Raw genomic sequence first — 16413 nt, forward strand, 5'->3', positions numbered from 1 at the left:
GGAATACCCTCATTATTCACGACAATTATACCTGTTACATTAGGTCTCTGACTAATCCGCTGAAAGGTTTCCTCAATCTCAGACATTATCAAGTATTTATATATACGTATATAAATATATTATTTTATTTTTTTTTTTTGCACTTTTCCCTTTATGCTTATCCTGATCTTACCTTTTCAAGGAATAAAGTAAAATATATGTATCAAGGAAAGAAAGAAAAAGAAAAAAAAAGCTTATGGGTGTCATTAGCTACTACACGCACACAGAGGGCGTGAAAACAAAAAAAAAAAAAAAGACTGGCAACCTGACTTAGAATAAAACCAAATTATTGATACAAGCCTCAGAACACAAGGGCGAAAGGGAGAAAAAAAATTAAAAAAAAAGTCAAACATACCGTACTAATCTTGCTTTCTGCGACTTATTATTGCAGAGTTCCCACGAGAACACATCTTCATAATTATAAAGAGAAAAGCCGCACACACACCACTTAGGATTAAAACAATATCTAAGTCATGTCGCTCAATTAATGGTAACCGAGCCCAGCGACAAAACATCACATCTGTACCTTTTCCCAATATTCCTACTTGTTCGATAATATCAGTGGCCCTTTTAGAACCACCCAAAACATGACCCATTCTATTAATACTCAAAAGTTTTTCTTTCATTTGAGAATTATTTATCACTTGTATTACAGCATCAAAGAGTTGATAAGGATTAAAAAGAAATTTGTTCAATACAATACCGACACCAGCATCTTTTACCCTCGCACACATATCAGTTTGCTCTGGAAGAAGAGGGAGTCCAACTAATGGTATACCACTTTCAATACTCTCATAAACAGAAAAGTTCCCACAATTAGTTAAAAATACCTTGGTATTTTTATGACTTAATAAAGAACGTGAAGAGAAAGGGAACTGATCAATTATTTTGAAGTTTTTTCCATTTTCTTCTTTTAATGAACGAGTATTACGAGCACCATAAGTCTCCCATAAAACACATATACCCGCTTTTTTTATAGAGAGAATAATAAATTTATCTATATTATTTTTCCAGCTATTAGGCAACATAGAAATAGGTCCTAGATTAATGAAAAGAATACCATTAGAGCAACTATTCATCCACAATTTCAAATCGGTATTAATATCTAATAACCCTTCAACAGGTGGAAACAAAAATCCAACGGGATGCACATTCGGACAATACGGTTGAGGAGTATCAATTCCAAAAACAAATGGAGTAATGATATGCCTTTCATATAAAATAATCTCAAGAGAATCGCCAGAATTCGCCTCTCCTCTCTTTCGAATTCGTGTGATCCAGTAGTTAAGCCGTTGAAAGAAATAATTTTTTGCCCTATCAACCAAATTCATATGAACACTTAAACCACTTCCACGAGCAGGAAATGAAGGGTTCATCTGAGCGGGCCACTGAGTCAATGACCAGAGAAAAATAGTTGGTATATGAAATTCATTAAGAACTTTTTCGGCATCCCATAAACCAATATCCATTAGTACAACATCGGGAAGTAAACTATTCTTTTGCAAAGTATTTTTGAGCGCAGATTCAAAAAACATATTAAAATTTCTAGTGGAACCTTCTATTGAAAAAAAAGAAATTACCCACTTTAAATTAAAATGCGTTTTTGTTAACGTTTCTTGGTAGCTGTAAGAACCATTGTACGTACCAACGGTGACACACCGTTGATTCACTTCCCTAAGACAGTTACTCATAAACTCCTCTGGAACGTAGACCTCAAATTCATGTCCGCGAATAAGCAATTCCTTGATAATAGCCAACATTGGAGTGAACCTGGTAGATTGAGGAAATGGTATTACACCAATTTTAAGACCATCCGCTCCACAAACAAGGAGAAGCAACATTCCCATCAACATGACATAAAAACCACATGGTGTATACATTATAACTAACGATTATTCTGTTTCTCAAAATACCCCTTCTCTTTATGTGACAAGGGACTTTTCGAAAAAAGACCAATAAAGAAATAAAATCAAATAACATTAATCCCCAATACAAAACAAAAACTTAATCAATGCACGTGATGTAAACAAGACAATAGCGAAAAAGACAGGAGGAACTTAACAATTGAATAGATTTTCATTTTGAACACATCAACAAAATAAAAAAAATAAAAACAGACACACGCCCCTTCGAGACCACATTACTTGAAAAAAAAAAAGAAAACCATGAAGAAACCACATAAAAAAAAAAAAAAAAACATACGCCAATATCAAGAATAACCAGGAAAAGAAAAAAAAAAGGGGGGATATAGCAAAATAAAAGGAAAAACATGGAGAAGGACCCCCCGCCACCGAATCAAGGAAAACAAAAACCCCCAAACGCCCACGCGACCCCGGCAAGGGGGGAAAAAAAAAGGAAAGAAAACAACGAAACACAAAGGAACTAGCGGCGCTGAACTGAAACGCCAAACACCCACACCCAAACCCAATTCAAAAAAAAAAACGCGGAAAAAAAGACGCCGGGCCCCGCTTCTTCACTCCCTTTTCCTTCCAGGGGAAGCACCTTTACGCCGGCGGGCCCCCGGGGTCACCCGTGCGGGAAAAAAGGGCGCCAATGCAACTTTTTCTTTTTTTTTCGACCCCTGAACCCCACAACGGGCGCGGCGACGGCCCCAAATGATTTAAAAAATGGACCCCGGCGGCGCGGGAAAGAAAGGAAACCCACGCCCTGCGGGCAAAAGGCCCCAACCCCGTGGGGCCATTTCTGCTCCGGGCGGCCGCTCCCAAAAGCAGCGCGCCCCGCGGCCCGCCCGAAACCGGCCCCGCCCCGAGAAGGAGGAGGAAGGCCCTGGCGCTCCCCGGCACCCGTCCCGGCGGGCCCCCCGCGGGGCAAACGCGGGCAGACGAGGGTGTTTGTAAAGAACGCCCTCGCCAAACTTATTTTTTGTGTTGGGGTTGGGGGCCTTCCGCTTTCCCCCGGAAAGGTTTTGATTGTTTTTGTTTTCCCTGGAAAAACTTGGCGTTTCGGCCGCAGGGGTAAGAAGGGGCGGGCGCCGGGAGCCAGGTGGATTCAGACCTTGTTTTGGGACAATGCGCTTTGCGCGGCGGTTGGGTTGTTTGGTTGCGTTTTGTGGGTCGGAAATGTGGTTGGAGCCCTCTGTTTGTATAAAGCCGAAACGCCCTTGCCGAGGCGAAGCCTGACAACAAAAAGGGGGACAAAGGCTTTTTCACAAACTTTAAACCATTAGGCGCCCCAAAGATGCATAACCTTCCACATATGGAACTTCTTTCTTCCCCCATTGGGCGCATCCATTGCCCAAATCCAATGGCGATGGTCTCGGATGCACGTTTTGTCTGGCAGGGGGTGTCGGAATAACAGTTATGGCGCCCAATGGGGCCGTCCAGCGGGAAATGCCCCTAGGCCAAACGTCAGTTACCCACCGGCTTTCCCCGGGGCGTGCCAAAAAAAAACCTTCCCAGCATCCGTTGCGTAATACTTTTAGGCTTCAAGAAATTATGTGGAATTGGTTTGTTCTGCTGTTGAAGTCGTTCCCTTCTTTTTTTTTCGGCAGAGCCTTATCTAATTTTTCTTGACCCCAAAATCCATTCCCAGGGGTTCAAAAATCACTTCTTGTCTGGCAAATCACCTTTTCTTTTGTTCTTCGCGTCTCTATGGGTATTGCCCTAATGGCGCGGCCATCGACAGCGGTACACATATATATGTCTAGAATGTTTTTTATTTTTCTTTTATTATGGTTTCCAGTTGCGCAGCGGAATTAAGCATTAGCAAAGAAATCAACATGAATCCCGTAGGCGGTGGGCATGGATTCTTCTCGCCTCCCTGGGCCCCCTCAGCAGCTAATCCAATTTTCCCCACTGGAGGACATAGTTGTTACTATCTCTAGGGTCCCTGCCACTTCTTTTTTGGCAGCATTCACACTAAGGTGCAATATATAAAAGAAACTGCTGCTGATGGCACGCCGGCGCGCGTCCCAGGGGCTTCTTGGATAAAGTTTTCTCCCAGCACGACTCTGCTGGCCCCAGTGCTGCATGACGCGTTTAGCTTATGAACCAATGAACTCTCAAGAAAAGGGCTTAATGGCCCATGGCTTCTCCCGCAAAAAAAAAAACGGGGTAATGGACCTTGGCTTCACCTTTCGACGACCAAACGCCCCCAAGGGGATAGCATTCTGAAGAACGCATGTATTAAAAAGAAAAGAAAAGAAAAGAAATTGGTTTTTAAGAAGACCACCTCCTGCAAAATATATTTTGGTTGTTGAAGAGACAACCTCCTTTAACAATTTAGTGAGTACATTTAGTTTCCATGAATAAATTCAAGTACTTAACCTTGGCGTCGCGATAAGGTAGCACATCCTTACCAAGGCTGTAGGAAAGTATCATCCCGTTTTTTGAGACTTAACGATATGCTCCCTAATGTCCTGTATCTTCACTCCTGGGAAATCCTAAACTGTTTGTATTATCAGCAGTTCTGTGTAAAGCTATTATCCCATCTTAACCTGCTATGCCGGCATCCCTTCATTACGAAAAGTGTGTGTCCATTGCAGAAACATATTCCATGCCTCTTTATAATCTGGGCAAGGATTTGCTGGCATGGGAAAAATTTCCCGGTATGCGGTCACCAATTGGCTAGATGGCGCCTCCCTCAAATAATCCATCATTCTTTCAAAAGGAGCGGATTCGCCCTTCTGGTCTGATACCTTCGCTCCATGCTGGCAGCCGGAGTTCCTTTGTTCCCCTGAAATCCTAATTTTGACCCTTCCTCGTACGCCATTGGTGCTTTATCCCCTCGCCTTGGGCTTTGCGATAAATCGATATTTTTGTTGGGGTTATTTTCTTCCTTCCTATATTTGTCCTCTTCTCCACCTTTGATTGGGAGACCGCTACTCCGACAGGCCCGACAACTCCACCACCTCAATTTCTTTTTGTGGGGGTTGTTGTAGTGCCGCCAAGAGTTGCGCTTGCGTTTCTCCAAATTCCGTTTTTACGGTTACAATGTCCTGGTAAATGTGTGCCATTTAGTTTTGTAATTTCTGAAATGGATATTTCCTCAAAAGCATGTGGAAAATCCCCATTCAGTGGCACAGTTAAACTAATATTGGAGGAACCCAAGGCCTCCCAAATGATGGTTCTATTTGGCTCCATTGTAACCATAAGTATGTCGTTTTTTAGCATAAGCACAGTGTCAACATAGCTTAAATACTTAGTTTCAGCTGGACGAAATTCAAAAGCAAAGGCCATAGGGACATTATGGCGCACAAAATCCGTGAACACCTGCGTGCTGGACGCCGTCCCGTTGTTGATTGGGACGGGTGGGTTGTAGTTAACATTTTCCTTGCTTGTAAACTTACTTTTTCAAAGACTTATCTCTGAAACACCATGTGAATGAAAAAAAATATTAATATTTCAAACGTTAAAAACCTTACAAACGTCGGTTGGCTATTGGCGCAAGGCTTGGTGGTTCTTTTCGCAAACTGCCTAAAAAAAGAAAATAATAATAATAATAATAATAATAATAATAATAATAATAATAATAAATTCCACGTCAAGTGCAAAGTCAAATGGAAAAGCCAACGCTTCGCTTTAAAAAGAGCAATTGTTCAAATTATTTCTCAAATGAAGCTCGTGGGGTCCCGAAAAAAATATTTGCAGGGGAATTGGCGTTAGAACAAGCTGCGCGCCAGGATGCAGGTATGCCAATTTCCCTTAAAACTGCAGCAGGCAATTTTGGATAGTATTTGTCCCAACCCTCAGGGGCCAAAATCTCGCAATAGGGATTTGGAACTACTGACAACGCATGGTTTTTATTGCGTTCTGCGTTTCTTAGGTGGTTTTGCCCCACCTTGCGGACGTTTTTTGCTCGGGTTTTTCTTTTCTCAGGTTGCGAAAAGAATGATCGAGTCTTACTGTTTTTAGTGAACAAATTCTGTACTGGGGTTTTAACATTTGGGTAAAAGAGTTTTCTTTTCCAATCCCACAGTTCTGTCAATCGTAAGCTTGAAATACAAAATTAAGTTTTAAGCAAGGAAAATGATGACTACAACCAATCCGATATTTACAGCATTAGAGTGACGGATTTGCACCAAGGCTTTCCAAAATTTTATGCGCCAATTTGGCCCAACAGCATTTTATTTTAAGACCAGCGGATATGCCGCAATACAGTTTTCACGTAGATGGCCTTCTGATTTTAGACGGCGACGCACTGAAAGTAAAAATAGGCCAAGAAGACTTTATGGACTTGGAGGCCTTGCGCCCTTCTATTATTAACTTTACAATGCGTCGGAATCAAAAAATTTTTTTACAAGTTTTCGAGACGACATACAATTTATTCAGTGCAGAATGGGCAGCACTGGGAGAGGAAGCCTCAAAGTTACATTATGAGTATGAATGTGCCACAGCACAGTTAGAACGCGAAGACTTTAGCGTACAACAAACCGCTAATACACAACTCCAGGATTTACAGTATCAACTGACCCAGATCTCTCAACAGGCATATGACGCGCAAATGCTAAGCACACATATGAAGACCCAATTGCAAGAAACGCAAGCGCAACTGGCAAAGACACAGGCGCAGTTGGCGGCATCCCGCGTACAATGCAACCAAACGCTGGGGAAATTACGGAAGATGCAAAAACAGCATACTGCCACGCAGGCGCGACTAGGGGCGGCGCTTGAAAAATTAAACGAAAAGGGACAACAGAGCGTTCCGGATACAAGCCATACAACCGCACCAATAGATCCCCCACAAAAAGGGAGAAATTTATCAAGTTGGGCATGGAAGTCGGAACCGGCTTTACCGACTACGGAGGAACGCCCGAAGTTGGGCATTTGCGGCATACAGGAATTACGACAACCAATTTGGACCGAAAGCTGCCGGCCTGAAGAAAAAATACGGACATTTGAAGGACTAATGGAGTTTTTGATGGATGCATCACCCAGCGAATTGCCGGCTGCCTACCAGCGACTTTTTCCCAGGCCAGTTAACCCCGGTTTATTTTTTAATGATGTATGGAATAATTTTGTACAATGGCTGGACTCCGTTCGCAACGAGGGGATATCAGCACAGCTGATCCAAATGGGACGACAGGTATGCACACAACTCAGGGTAATACAAACGGTAAAAGATAACCCAGGACTGAAGGTAACCGAACTAACGCAAGTTATGGAAGAGCCTCAACTAAAAGAAGATCCATTTTTGCAGGTCGCTGCTAAGATAAAGCGGAAACATTCTGCACCACCACCCAGTAAGGCACGCTGTTTCAGATGTGGTCGTGTCGGGCACTACAGCACGACGTGCCGCGTGAATTTACAGAAAGAAACATATAAACCAAAAAACGATTATCGGCCCCGGAAACAATGAATACCGGGGGCCGGACAAATAGGATACGTAAAGAAGAACAATTTTCAGGAATGGACGCGTCCACTCAACACCGTGGTTTTCTTTCGTTCCCATATTCAAACGGGTATACAAAACATTTTAACAGGAAATACGCAACATCAAAACAAACACGAGAAATTACAAGAACTACAAGAGGTTTTCCCATCAGGTACACTCCCCCCGGGTACGACTTCAATAAACGAGGTAACGTTGATTCCAGCAAGAACCCACGATCCGTACATCGTGGCGTTGGCATCAGAGGCCAAACGCATCGCGAAACATATGTGGACCCATACAACATGGGAACAGCGAGGTTCAAAAATGCGCCGTTTCATAGAGTTCACTACAAAGAACAATTTGGAGGTACAGGAAGAAAACATTCCACTATTTATAGTAAGTTTACAACTGGCAAAAAAGCAGCGCGATTCAATACACGCGCACACTAATTACCATGCTGGCATCGACCAGAACACCCGCTCATATGTTTTTAATGGGTTTACAGAAGGCGACAGCGCAGGACCCGATAAAACAAGCACGTCCAATGTTAAGATGGGAATTGGATATGATAATCGATACTCTTCCATTGGAAAGAGATCTAGTGGCACTACGCCTGGCTTGGGTTACAGTCAGCCTTTGGGGAGAAATAACAAAGCTTCAGAAACAAAATTTCGTACCGCACGATCAAGATCCCAAAGCCACAATAGTGGATTGGGCAGCACTGCAAAAGACATTCAAAAGCGATCCACACAGGGCAGCGAGGTACTGGGCAATCCAAGGAGCAGACGCACAACGCGTCAGAGCAAACATAAAAGGAATGACAAGCGACGAAAAATAAACGCCCTTAACGACGAAAGGCATGGAAAACATTCTTCGGCCTTGCGGAATGGCAGCTCGCTCCATGAAGAGAGGAGCTTTGGCCCACGCCGCGGCAGAAGTGGTCGAACGCGATCCCAATCCACGATTATTAACGCAGCTAGGAAAACACGCGGACCCCATGGAACTCTCACGGAGTACGGTGCGTTATCTGGGTCATTGGGCCGCCACATTAAACAAATCGTCACGCCTCACATCATTAATTTAAGAGAATTGGGAAAATGGGCAGCGGAAAAATGTGGCACACCAGAACCAGCAACACAACAAGGTTTGTGTGCACCGTTTAAAGGGCACAATATACTGCAACGGTCGCACCGCACCAGAGTGGAAACGAAAGATGAAGAAGCACGATTACCGTTGCAACAAATAGACGTCAGAACGCTATCCACCAAATGGATCAGAGCACGCCTGAACAAAAGTGCCGGGAGGCGTTGGGACGAGGTGTTGAATATTATGCAGAAGCCCGAGTTGCACGCCAGACGGCGTGAATCCAATTTAAGAATTAACAACGCCGATTCGCAGCGTATGAAGGAAGCAGGTATTATTTGTACAGCTTTCTCACACCCAACCGCAGGGTGGATGGTACCGTTTACGGTAGTGGAGGAAAAACCCTCCGGGCAGAGAAGGCGATTCATTGCTTTGCCAAGAGAGAAGAATGACAAGGATGATTATGAAGCTGACGTTCCTCTCGCGCATATTTCCCGATACCTGGACGTAGTTTACGACGAAACTGCAACATTATTTGATTTGAAGGCATCCTTTTTCCAAGTGGCACTACTGGTCAATATGCGCGCAAGTTTCTGTTGCCGTACGGAATCAGGGGAACTCGTTGAGTTCACTCGCCTTCCCATGGGATATAAATGTAGTCCTGAGATATCAAATACCATTACACTAGTCCTGGTGGGTGATCCGGAGTTGGTAATGTCACAGTACGCTGCACCACAAGATTTACACATACATATATGGATTGGCAACATAAGAATAAGTGGACCACACAAAAAGGTGGAAGCTTGGGGTAAGCACATTTTGAAGAACGTGCAACACTGCGGTGCCACCATCGGGGAACAGCAGCTAAATACAAAGGAATATGGTTTTATAGGGGCATATTTGAATCACAAAAACCACACGGTTTCTTTAAGTGACAAAACAATAAAGAGGTTGCAACAGGCACCTTCTCTAGATAACGCGACAGTCGAAGAATTAGAGAGTACGGTTTCGCGGGTGGTGCGCGCAGGAGGGGTAAGGGGAGAATCCCTTTTCCCTTATTATTTCTTTCTAAAAATTGTACGTCGACGTTTGTCCCGTTTAAATCGAGGTTTATCACGGCCACAAGACCCAGCAAATTTATCGGCTACTGCCAAAGACATCGGGCACAGTTGGCTCAACACATTGTTAATGAACGGGCCGGTTCATACACCACAAAAGATGCCATCCACGGCAACACTGGTAACAGACGCTTCCATGTACGGATGGGGAGCGTTATTATTCAAGGATTCAGGAGAAGTTTTGGCGGGAGGTGGTGCGTGGGAGCACACACCTCACATGATATCGCAAGCAGAGGCGCGTGCCGTTCATCTGGCATTACGAGGATTTAAAATGCATTTGACGGGTCCGTTGGATATTCGCGTTGACAATACAACGGTTATGAATATTATGCAAAAAGGAAATACGCATTCGCAGACGTTACTGAAGGAAGCCAACGCCATAGATAGAGTTTTGCGCCCATACAGCATAACAGCAAAGTGGAGCTATGTAGCTTCAGAGAACAACCCAGCGGATGGCATATCGAGAGGTAAATTCATCAAAAAATCGGACTTAGCGAAGGTGTGGAACTTGCGATGGGGAGAGCGGGAAGCGGGCTCTTCAGCACTTCCATTTCGTCAGTTCTTAGGATGTTTTTTCGACAGTATAACTGTCTGGTAAAATACAGTTTATTTTTTTATATATCATGGGGTTCCAATTAGTGGGGGTCAAATGCAGGGTTTTCTTTGTTCTTCTGTTTTCTTGTTTTTGGTAGAAGTAAGGTTAAGATTATTCTTTTTGTTTTTTGCGTCTCTGTGGGTTTCACTTCCCCACTTCGCGCCAAAATCGTTATTATGCAGGAAGGGTCGCCTTAAACGGTCAGATGGGCGCGCGGACGGATTCTGTATCTCTTCTTTATTTTCTTTTTCGGTGCATAAAATAACACTGTAACTGAACACATGCCGCACCGCGCAGGGCAGGGCGGGCTGGATGCGTCATTTTTTCTTTTTCTTTCGTCGCGTTGTGTCGCGTTTCCTCATCCCCCGTTCCACGACACGCCGGCGGCGCTACAACAGCGAACAAAAAGAGAAACATTCTATGCCTTCCACCCCCCACCCCAACCACAAAAAAAGAAAATGTATTTTGGAAACAAAGGATTCCCACAATAGTGCCATTTCGTGCCCTTCATCTGTGTCTGTTTTGTTCCGCCCAACTTCGTGTTGATAGGAAGCATATGGGTCAGGATGCCTTACACAGCTACGGGGTTCTAACTTCCAAAGAACTGAACTTCTGCGACATTTTCTAAAGCATGGTAATGAGAAGAACAATTATGAAATATAGTTTTCGCTTGTGATACGCGCTTGCAGATGGCAAAGTCTCTTTTTCTTTGCTATTCAAATATGTGGTAAGGGTGTTGGGAGAAGCATTTTTCCCTATTACAAATGGAAACAGCGCATTCAAAGGGGCCGCAATTGAAATAAGAATAATTTAAGCTTTACTTTCTCATTCAAGTAAAAGTTATGGAAGAATCAGAAAACAATATATTACTTTATCGTCTTTAAACCCATGCCCCCCGTAATTCATAAATACATCCTAAAAATTTCCCCCGACGGTTGTTCCCTAAATAAATGATAGTGCTGGCGAAATGGAAGTGCTAGGAAACTCTTTTAACCCGAGTCCAGCTTTTGGCGGTGATGGTTGGGTTGGGAGGGTATTCGGGGACTTGCGTTTGACAGAGATCCAGAAATCAAAAACCATAATAACAACTTTGGAAAAAAATTGGATAAAAAACAAGATATTTTTTTTTACCAATCTAGCCTTTTCTTTTTTATTGCATTGATTAAAAGGCCCCGCCTAAGAAACTTTTAAACGGTTTCTAACGCACTTCCGAAGTTCCTTTGTGATTTCCATCGGCTGGCCACCCCATTTGGCCAACATCAAGGCGCTCACGAAGTGGTCTCCACCAGATTCTTTCACCCAGGCGCGCGTTGGGAAGCGGCAAGCGCCCTTTTATCCTTCCAAGCCTTATCCGCCGCATTTTTTTCTTTTGCAGGGCGTTAGATCGCTAGGGTGCGAAATTTCTTCGCCCTTGTTCTATGGAACTTCGGCGTTTTCTGTGTTGAGGCATTTTTTTTTTTTTTGGCTTAGCCACTCTTTTTTCGCAAAACCGGCTGAACGCGCTGAGAAGCCCCTGGTTTAGAAATCGCCGAAGGGGATCGTCCAGATTAACCGCAAGTTGTCAATGATGTCTCGCTCTTTAATTGCACACCCCCCCCCACCCCCAACAATAGGCACACTGACACAATCGCAGCGATCACAACGGGGGCCGGCAATTTGGTCAGCAATGTTCTCCCTTCAACCATCTGTAGGGCCACCCCACCCCTAGCATTCCCATGTGAGATGGAATATCTTTCCAAATGTGTTCGGAAACGGCCTTGATAAAAATGTTAAAATTCCTGACCTACCACCTGAAAAAGGTAAAAAATACTTTGAAAAATGCGACTAGATTAAATTTCCTTTTCTACAGAAAATTGAACGCCATATACAGGGAGAAGCAAGCTTGATTCAATACAACAAATCGAATGAACCCTATATCTCTCCTCCTACTGTTTGCCCGACGTCGGGCCTAGCAATTCATAAAATAATCATTAATGGGGGATCTCGTTTACAACTTGCCGACTGGTAGGCATTTGCTCTTTTATCTCTCTTTGGGGCCTTCGCATGAGGGATAATCTGTGTGAGCATGCTGGAAAATGAAAAACAAAAAAAAAAATTGATAACTTCCAACACCTCATTTTAAGAAAATCCACCAGAGCATGTGTCAAGAAAAAAAAAGATGCAACTAAAAAAAAATTGATACACTGTTATTTTTCATAAACAGTTGCGCATTCGTTCTAACGTTTCTGAGAAAAGCCGTGCAGTGCCATATTTTCTACTACATTTTTTTTTTTTTTCGGTAGGATTGGGAAATGGTAAAGGTCACCCGGCAATTTGTTCGTTGCGCAAGTCCAAAATGCAACCTACCCCCACCCCCACGAGGGCCCCATTAAGCAATGATGCAATTAAATCATAATTCTTTGCGACGCGTATCTCTACTCTAATTGCCCCACTTCGTGGAAGTGCATTCCGGCACCTGCACGGGGGCACGCGGCCCCGATCCCCCGCGCGCCGCCAGCCCCCATATAGCCGAACAAGGTGCAAAAAAGAGAAAACACATTCTCAGCCTTCGCGGGAACCCAACCGCAGCGCGCCATCTAACGATTCAAGCCCGTGACCCTGGAACCCTCTGGAGGTTCTGGGTCGTCGCCTGCGGTTCTTGGTTGGCCGGGCTGGCGCGCCACAACTTCTACCCCATTATTCCCCAAAAACATGCCCCCGCGTTTCTGTAGAAGCAAGGTGGTTTGGAATAGAAAAGTTTTCTTTTTTTTTTTTCGCGCAACGCTTCGCATGCGCGCTGCCGTTTGGGGATGAAAAAAAAAATGGGGCGGGGCTGCTGGATGGTTCCTCCTCCTTGGGTTTTTTTTTCTCTTTTCCACGCATTTTCTGCGTCTCTAAGGCTGCTGTCGGTTGGCGCTCCTTTCTGCAATCCCGGAACTGGCGCGCCAAACTCTCGCATCGAAATAGTGAAACCGATGCCTTCAGAAAAGAATAAAACAGGTCCCCAATTTTAATCTCAGACCGTACCAATCTTTTTCTTCTGGCGTCAGGATTCGGCCCATCGCTTTGCAAAGGCCGACAGAATGATCAATAGCAGTGTCTCTCTGCTCGTGCTTTGGCGCAAATTTTGAGAAAACAGCCGGTCCAAGACACCAGCAAATTTCGCCAGAACACTCTAGTGGCGTTGTGACGCTAGGAACGCTGGTTATCCCACCTGAGAAAGCTTTTCCCACACCAGGGTGCTGATGGATCATAATCAATTTGAAACAATTGGTAATTTTCTGCCATCGTCTTTCAATTGGCCATGTAATACGTTTTTGTCTCTGCTCGGAAGATTTGCTTTCCACAAAGACAACGGTTAGAATCTATGGCTAGGTAGCCTTTGCCAACGTTTTGTTTATTACGGCACCTTTTGTACAAGTATCACGTGTTTTTTTTTTGTTTGATCCAGAAAAACATTTCCAACCCTATCTTTGTCAAGAAGAAGGGTCGCTGTGCAATTCCCCCCGCTTCGCAGAAGCAGCCTTTATCTTTTTTCCGAAGCCATCAATTAATCAAATCGATAAAAATGTTTGGCCTTTTTTTTTCTGAGGGCAGTTTCCATCTACGAACGGCACGCGGAGACCAGGAGATCGCTAGGGAACTCGTTAGGCTTGCACAAAGAAAAAAAAACTTTTTTTTTTAATTTGGGAAATGGGTATGGCCAAGAGGAAGTTTTCCTCATCCCCACACCCACGCGTACTACTATGTTGTTTGGTTCTTGGTGCAAAATGCCTCATTGAAACCGCCATGCTTTGAGAAATTTTCATTTCACCCGTGCAACTTTTTTAACTGCCTCAGAAAGGGTGAAACGCTACAATTTTCCACCTTGGTAAGGATGTGCTGCCTTATCGCGGCGCCAAGGTTAAGTACTTGAATTTATTCATGGAAACTAAATGTACTCACTAAATTGTTAAAGGAGGTTGTCTCTTCAACAACCAAAATATATTTTGCAGGAGGTGGTCTTCTTAAAAACCAATTTCTTTTCTTTTCTTTTCTTTTTAATACATGCGTTCTTCAGAATGCTATCCCCTTGGGGGCGTTTGGTCGTCGAAAGGTGAAGCCAAGGTCCATTACCCCGTTTTTTTTTTTTGCGGGAGAAGCCATGGGCCATTAAGCCCTTTTCTTGAGAGTTCATTGGTTCATAAGCTAAACGCGTCATGCAGCACTGGGGCCAGCAGAGTCGTGCTGGGAGAAAACTTTATCCAAGAAGCCCCTGGGACGCGCGCCGGCGTGCCATCAGCAGCAGTTTCTTTTATATATTGCACCTTAGTGTGAATGCTGCCAAAAAAGAAGTGGCAGGGACCCTAGAGATAGTAACAACTATGTCCTCCAGTGGGGAAAATTGGATTAGCTGCTGAGGGGGCCCAGGGAGGCGAGAAGAATCCATGCCCACCGCCTACGGGATTCATGTTGATTTCTTTGCTAATGCTTAATTCCGCTGCGCAACTGGAAACCATAATAAAAGAAAAATAAAAAACATTCTAGACATATATATGTGTACCGCTGTCGATGGCCGCGCCATTAGGGCAATACCCATAGAGACGCGAAGAACAAAAGAAAAGGTGATTTGCCAGACAAGAAGTGATTTTTGAACCCCTGGGAATGGATTTTGGGGTCAAGAAAAATTAGATAAGGCTCTGCCGAAAAAAAAAGAAGGGAACGACTTCAACAGCAGAACAAACCAATTCCACATAATTTCTTGAAGCCTAAAAGTATTACGCAACGGATGCTGGGAAGGTTTTTTTTTGGCACGCCCCGGGGAAAGCCGGTGGGTAACTGACGTTTGGCCTAGGGGCATTTCCCGCTGGACGGCCCCATTGGGCGCCATAACTGTTATTCTGACACCCCCTGCCAGACAAAACGTGCATCCGAGACCATCGCCATTGGATTTGGGCAATGGATGCGCCCAATGGGGGAAGAAAGAAGTTCCATATGTGGAAGGTTATGCGCCTTTGGGGCGCCTAATGGTTTAAAGTTTGTGAAAAAGCCTTTGTCCCCCTTTTTGTTGTCAGGCTTCGCCTCGGCAAGGGCGTTTCGGCTTTATACAAACAGAGGGCTCCAACCACATTTCCGACCCACAAAACGCAACCAAACAACCCAACCGCCGCGCAAAGCGCATTGTCCCAAAACAAGGTCTGAATCCACCTGGCTCCCGGCGCCCGCCCCTTCTTACCCCTGCGGCCGAAACGCCAAGTTTTTCCAGGGAAAACAAAAACAATCAAAACCTTTCCGGGGGAAAGCGGAAGGCCCCCAACCCCAACACAAAAAATAAGTTTGGCGAGGGCGTTCTTTACAAACACCCTCGTCTGCCCGCGTTTGCCCCGCGGGGGGCCCGCCGGGACGGGTGCCGGGGAGCGCCAGGGCCTTCCTCCTCCTTCTCGGGGCGGGGCCGGTTTCGGGCGGGCCGCGGGGCGCGCTGCTTTTGGGAGCGGCCGCCCGGAGCAGAAATGGCCCCACGGGGTTGGGGCCTTTTGCCCGCAGGGCGTGGGTTTCCTTTCTTTCCCGCGCCGCCGGGGTCCATTTTTTAAATCATTTGGGGCCGTCGCCGCGCCCGTTGTGGGGTTCAGGGGTCGAAAAAAAAAGAAAAAGTTGCGTTGGCGCCCTTTTTTCCCGCGCGGGTGACCCCGGGGGCCTGCCGGTGTAAAGGGGCTTCCCCTGGAAGGAAAAGGGAGTGGGGGAGCGGGCTTGCCGCGCTTCCGCTTGTCGTCCTGCGTGGCTTTTGTGCTTCCTTCTTGCGGGGGTTTTGAGGCCGGCCGCGTTTCCAAAAGTGGCTTCCCAGGTGGCGGCGCCTTGCTGGGTGAGTGTGGGTGTGCCCGAGGTCGGCTTCTAGCAAGAAGGGGCGCTGGCAATCGAGAAATATATATTCCAAGCGGGTTTTTGGACTTAATTGGGTTGGCGTGCCTGTTTCCCGCGTTTTTTTGCTTTTGGCGTTTCTTTGAATCTAGGTTTTGCGATGGCGTAGTTGTGTTCTACGCGATTTTATTTACCTTGGGAGGGGTTTTGGCCGGTTGGCGCGGTGTTCCGGGAACCGCCGATCCCGGAGGCACAATCCGGTTTCAAACGGGCGGAGGCGCGCGTCACGATTTTCATTTTGCTTACGGAGTCCCGGAAGTTCTTTTTCGATGATGCCGACAAATTTCGTCCCCTTAATTTGTTTCTCTTGTTTTCTTTTGGTTTTCTTCCGTTTTCAGGCCCGCGGTTTTTGGGCCAGCAGGGGGCGGGGGG

General features: G+C 45.2%; 6 protein-coding genes across 6 annotated transcripts; 3 read left to right on the plus strand and 3 right to left on the minus strand.

The window, feature by feature from the left end:
• Positions 1 to 398: 398 nt before the first annotated feature.
• Positions 399 to 1919, minus strand: TM35_000045160 (putative UDP-glucoronosyl and UDP-glucosyl transferase; the record flags this gene model as incomplete). The annotated part of the gene is made up of 1 exon (XM_029022710.1): positions 399 to 1919. One exon carries the CDS (start codon positions 1917 to 1919, stop codon positions 399 to 401), a length of 1521 nt encoding a protein of 506 aa, XP_028886368.1.
• Positions 1920 to 2915: 996 nt separating this feature from the next.
• TM35_000045170 (uncharacterized protein) lies at positions 2916 to 3278 on the minus strand (the record flags this gene model as incomplete). The annotated part of the gene is made up of 1 exon (XM_029022711.1): positions 2916 to 3278. The coding sequence occupies one exon, from the start codon at positions 3276 to 3278 to the stop codon at positions 2916 to 2918; it is 363 nt and encodes a 120-aa protein (XP_028886369.1).
• A 1632-nt stretch (positions 3279 to 4910) lies between these two features.
• On the minus strand, positions 4911 to 5237 carry TM35_000045180 (uncharacterized protein; the record flags this gene model as incomplete). The annotated part of the gene is made up of 1 exon (XM_029022712.1): positions 4911 to 5237. The coding sequence occupies one exon, from the start codon at positions 5235 to 5237 to the stop codon at positions 4911 to 4913; it is 327 nt and encodes a 108-aa protein (XP_028886370.1).
• Positions 5238 to 6144: 907 nt separating this feature from the next.
• On the plus strand, positions 6145 to 7356 carry TM35_000045190 (uncharacterized protein; the record flags this gene model as incomplete). The annotated part of the gene is made up of 1 exon (XM_029022713.1): positions 6145 to 7356. The coding sequence occupies one exon, from the start codon at positions 6145 to 6147 to the stop codon at positions 7354 to 7356; it is 1212 nt and encodes a 403-aa protein (XP_028886371.1).
• A 567-nt stretch (positions 7357 to 7923) lies between these two features.
• Positions 7924 to 10170, plus strand: TM35_000045200 (uncharacterized protein; the record flags this gene model as incomplete). The annotated part of the gene is made up of 1 exon (XM_029022714.1): positions 7924 to 10170. One exon carries the CDS (start codon positions 7924 to 7926, stop codon positions 10168 to 10170), a length of 2247 nt encoding a protein of 748 aa, XP_028886372.1.
• A 4927-nt stretch (positions 10171 to 15097) lies between these two features.
• TM35_000045210 (uncharacterized protein) lies at positions 15098 to 15460 on the plus strand (the record flags this gene model as incomplete). Its single annotated transcript, XM_029022715.1, has 1 exon — positions 15098 to 15460. The coding sequence occupies one exon, from the start codon at positions 15098 to 15100 to the stop codon at positions 15458 to 15460; it is 363 nt and encodes a 120-aa protein (XP_028886373.1).
• Positions 15461 to 16413: the final 953 nt, after the last annotated feature.

This window comes from Trypanosoma theileri (genome assembly GCF_002087225.1).
Source record: "Trypanosoma theileri isolate Edinburgh chromosome Unknown TM35_Tth_4_V1, whole genome shotgun sequence".
Taxonomy (NCBI): domain Eukaryota; phylum Euglenozoa; class Kinetoplastea; order Trypanosomatida; family Trypanosomatidae; genus Trypanosoma; species Trypanosoma theileri.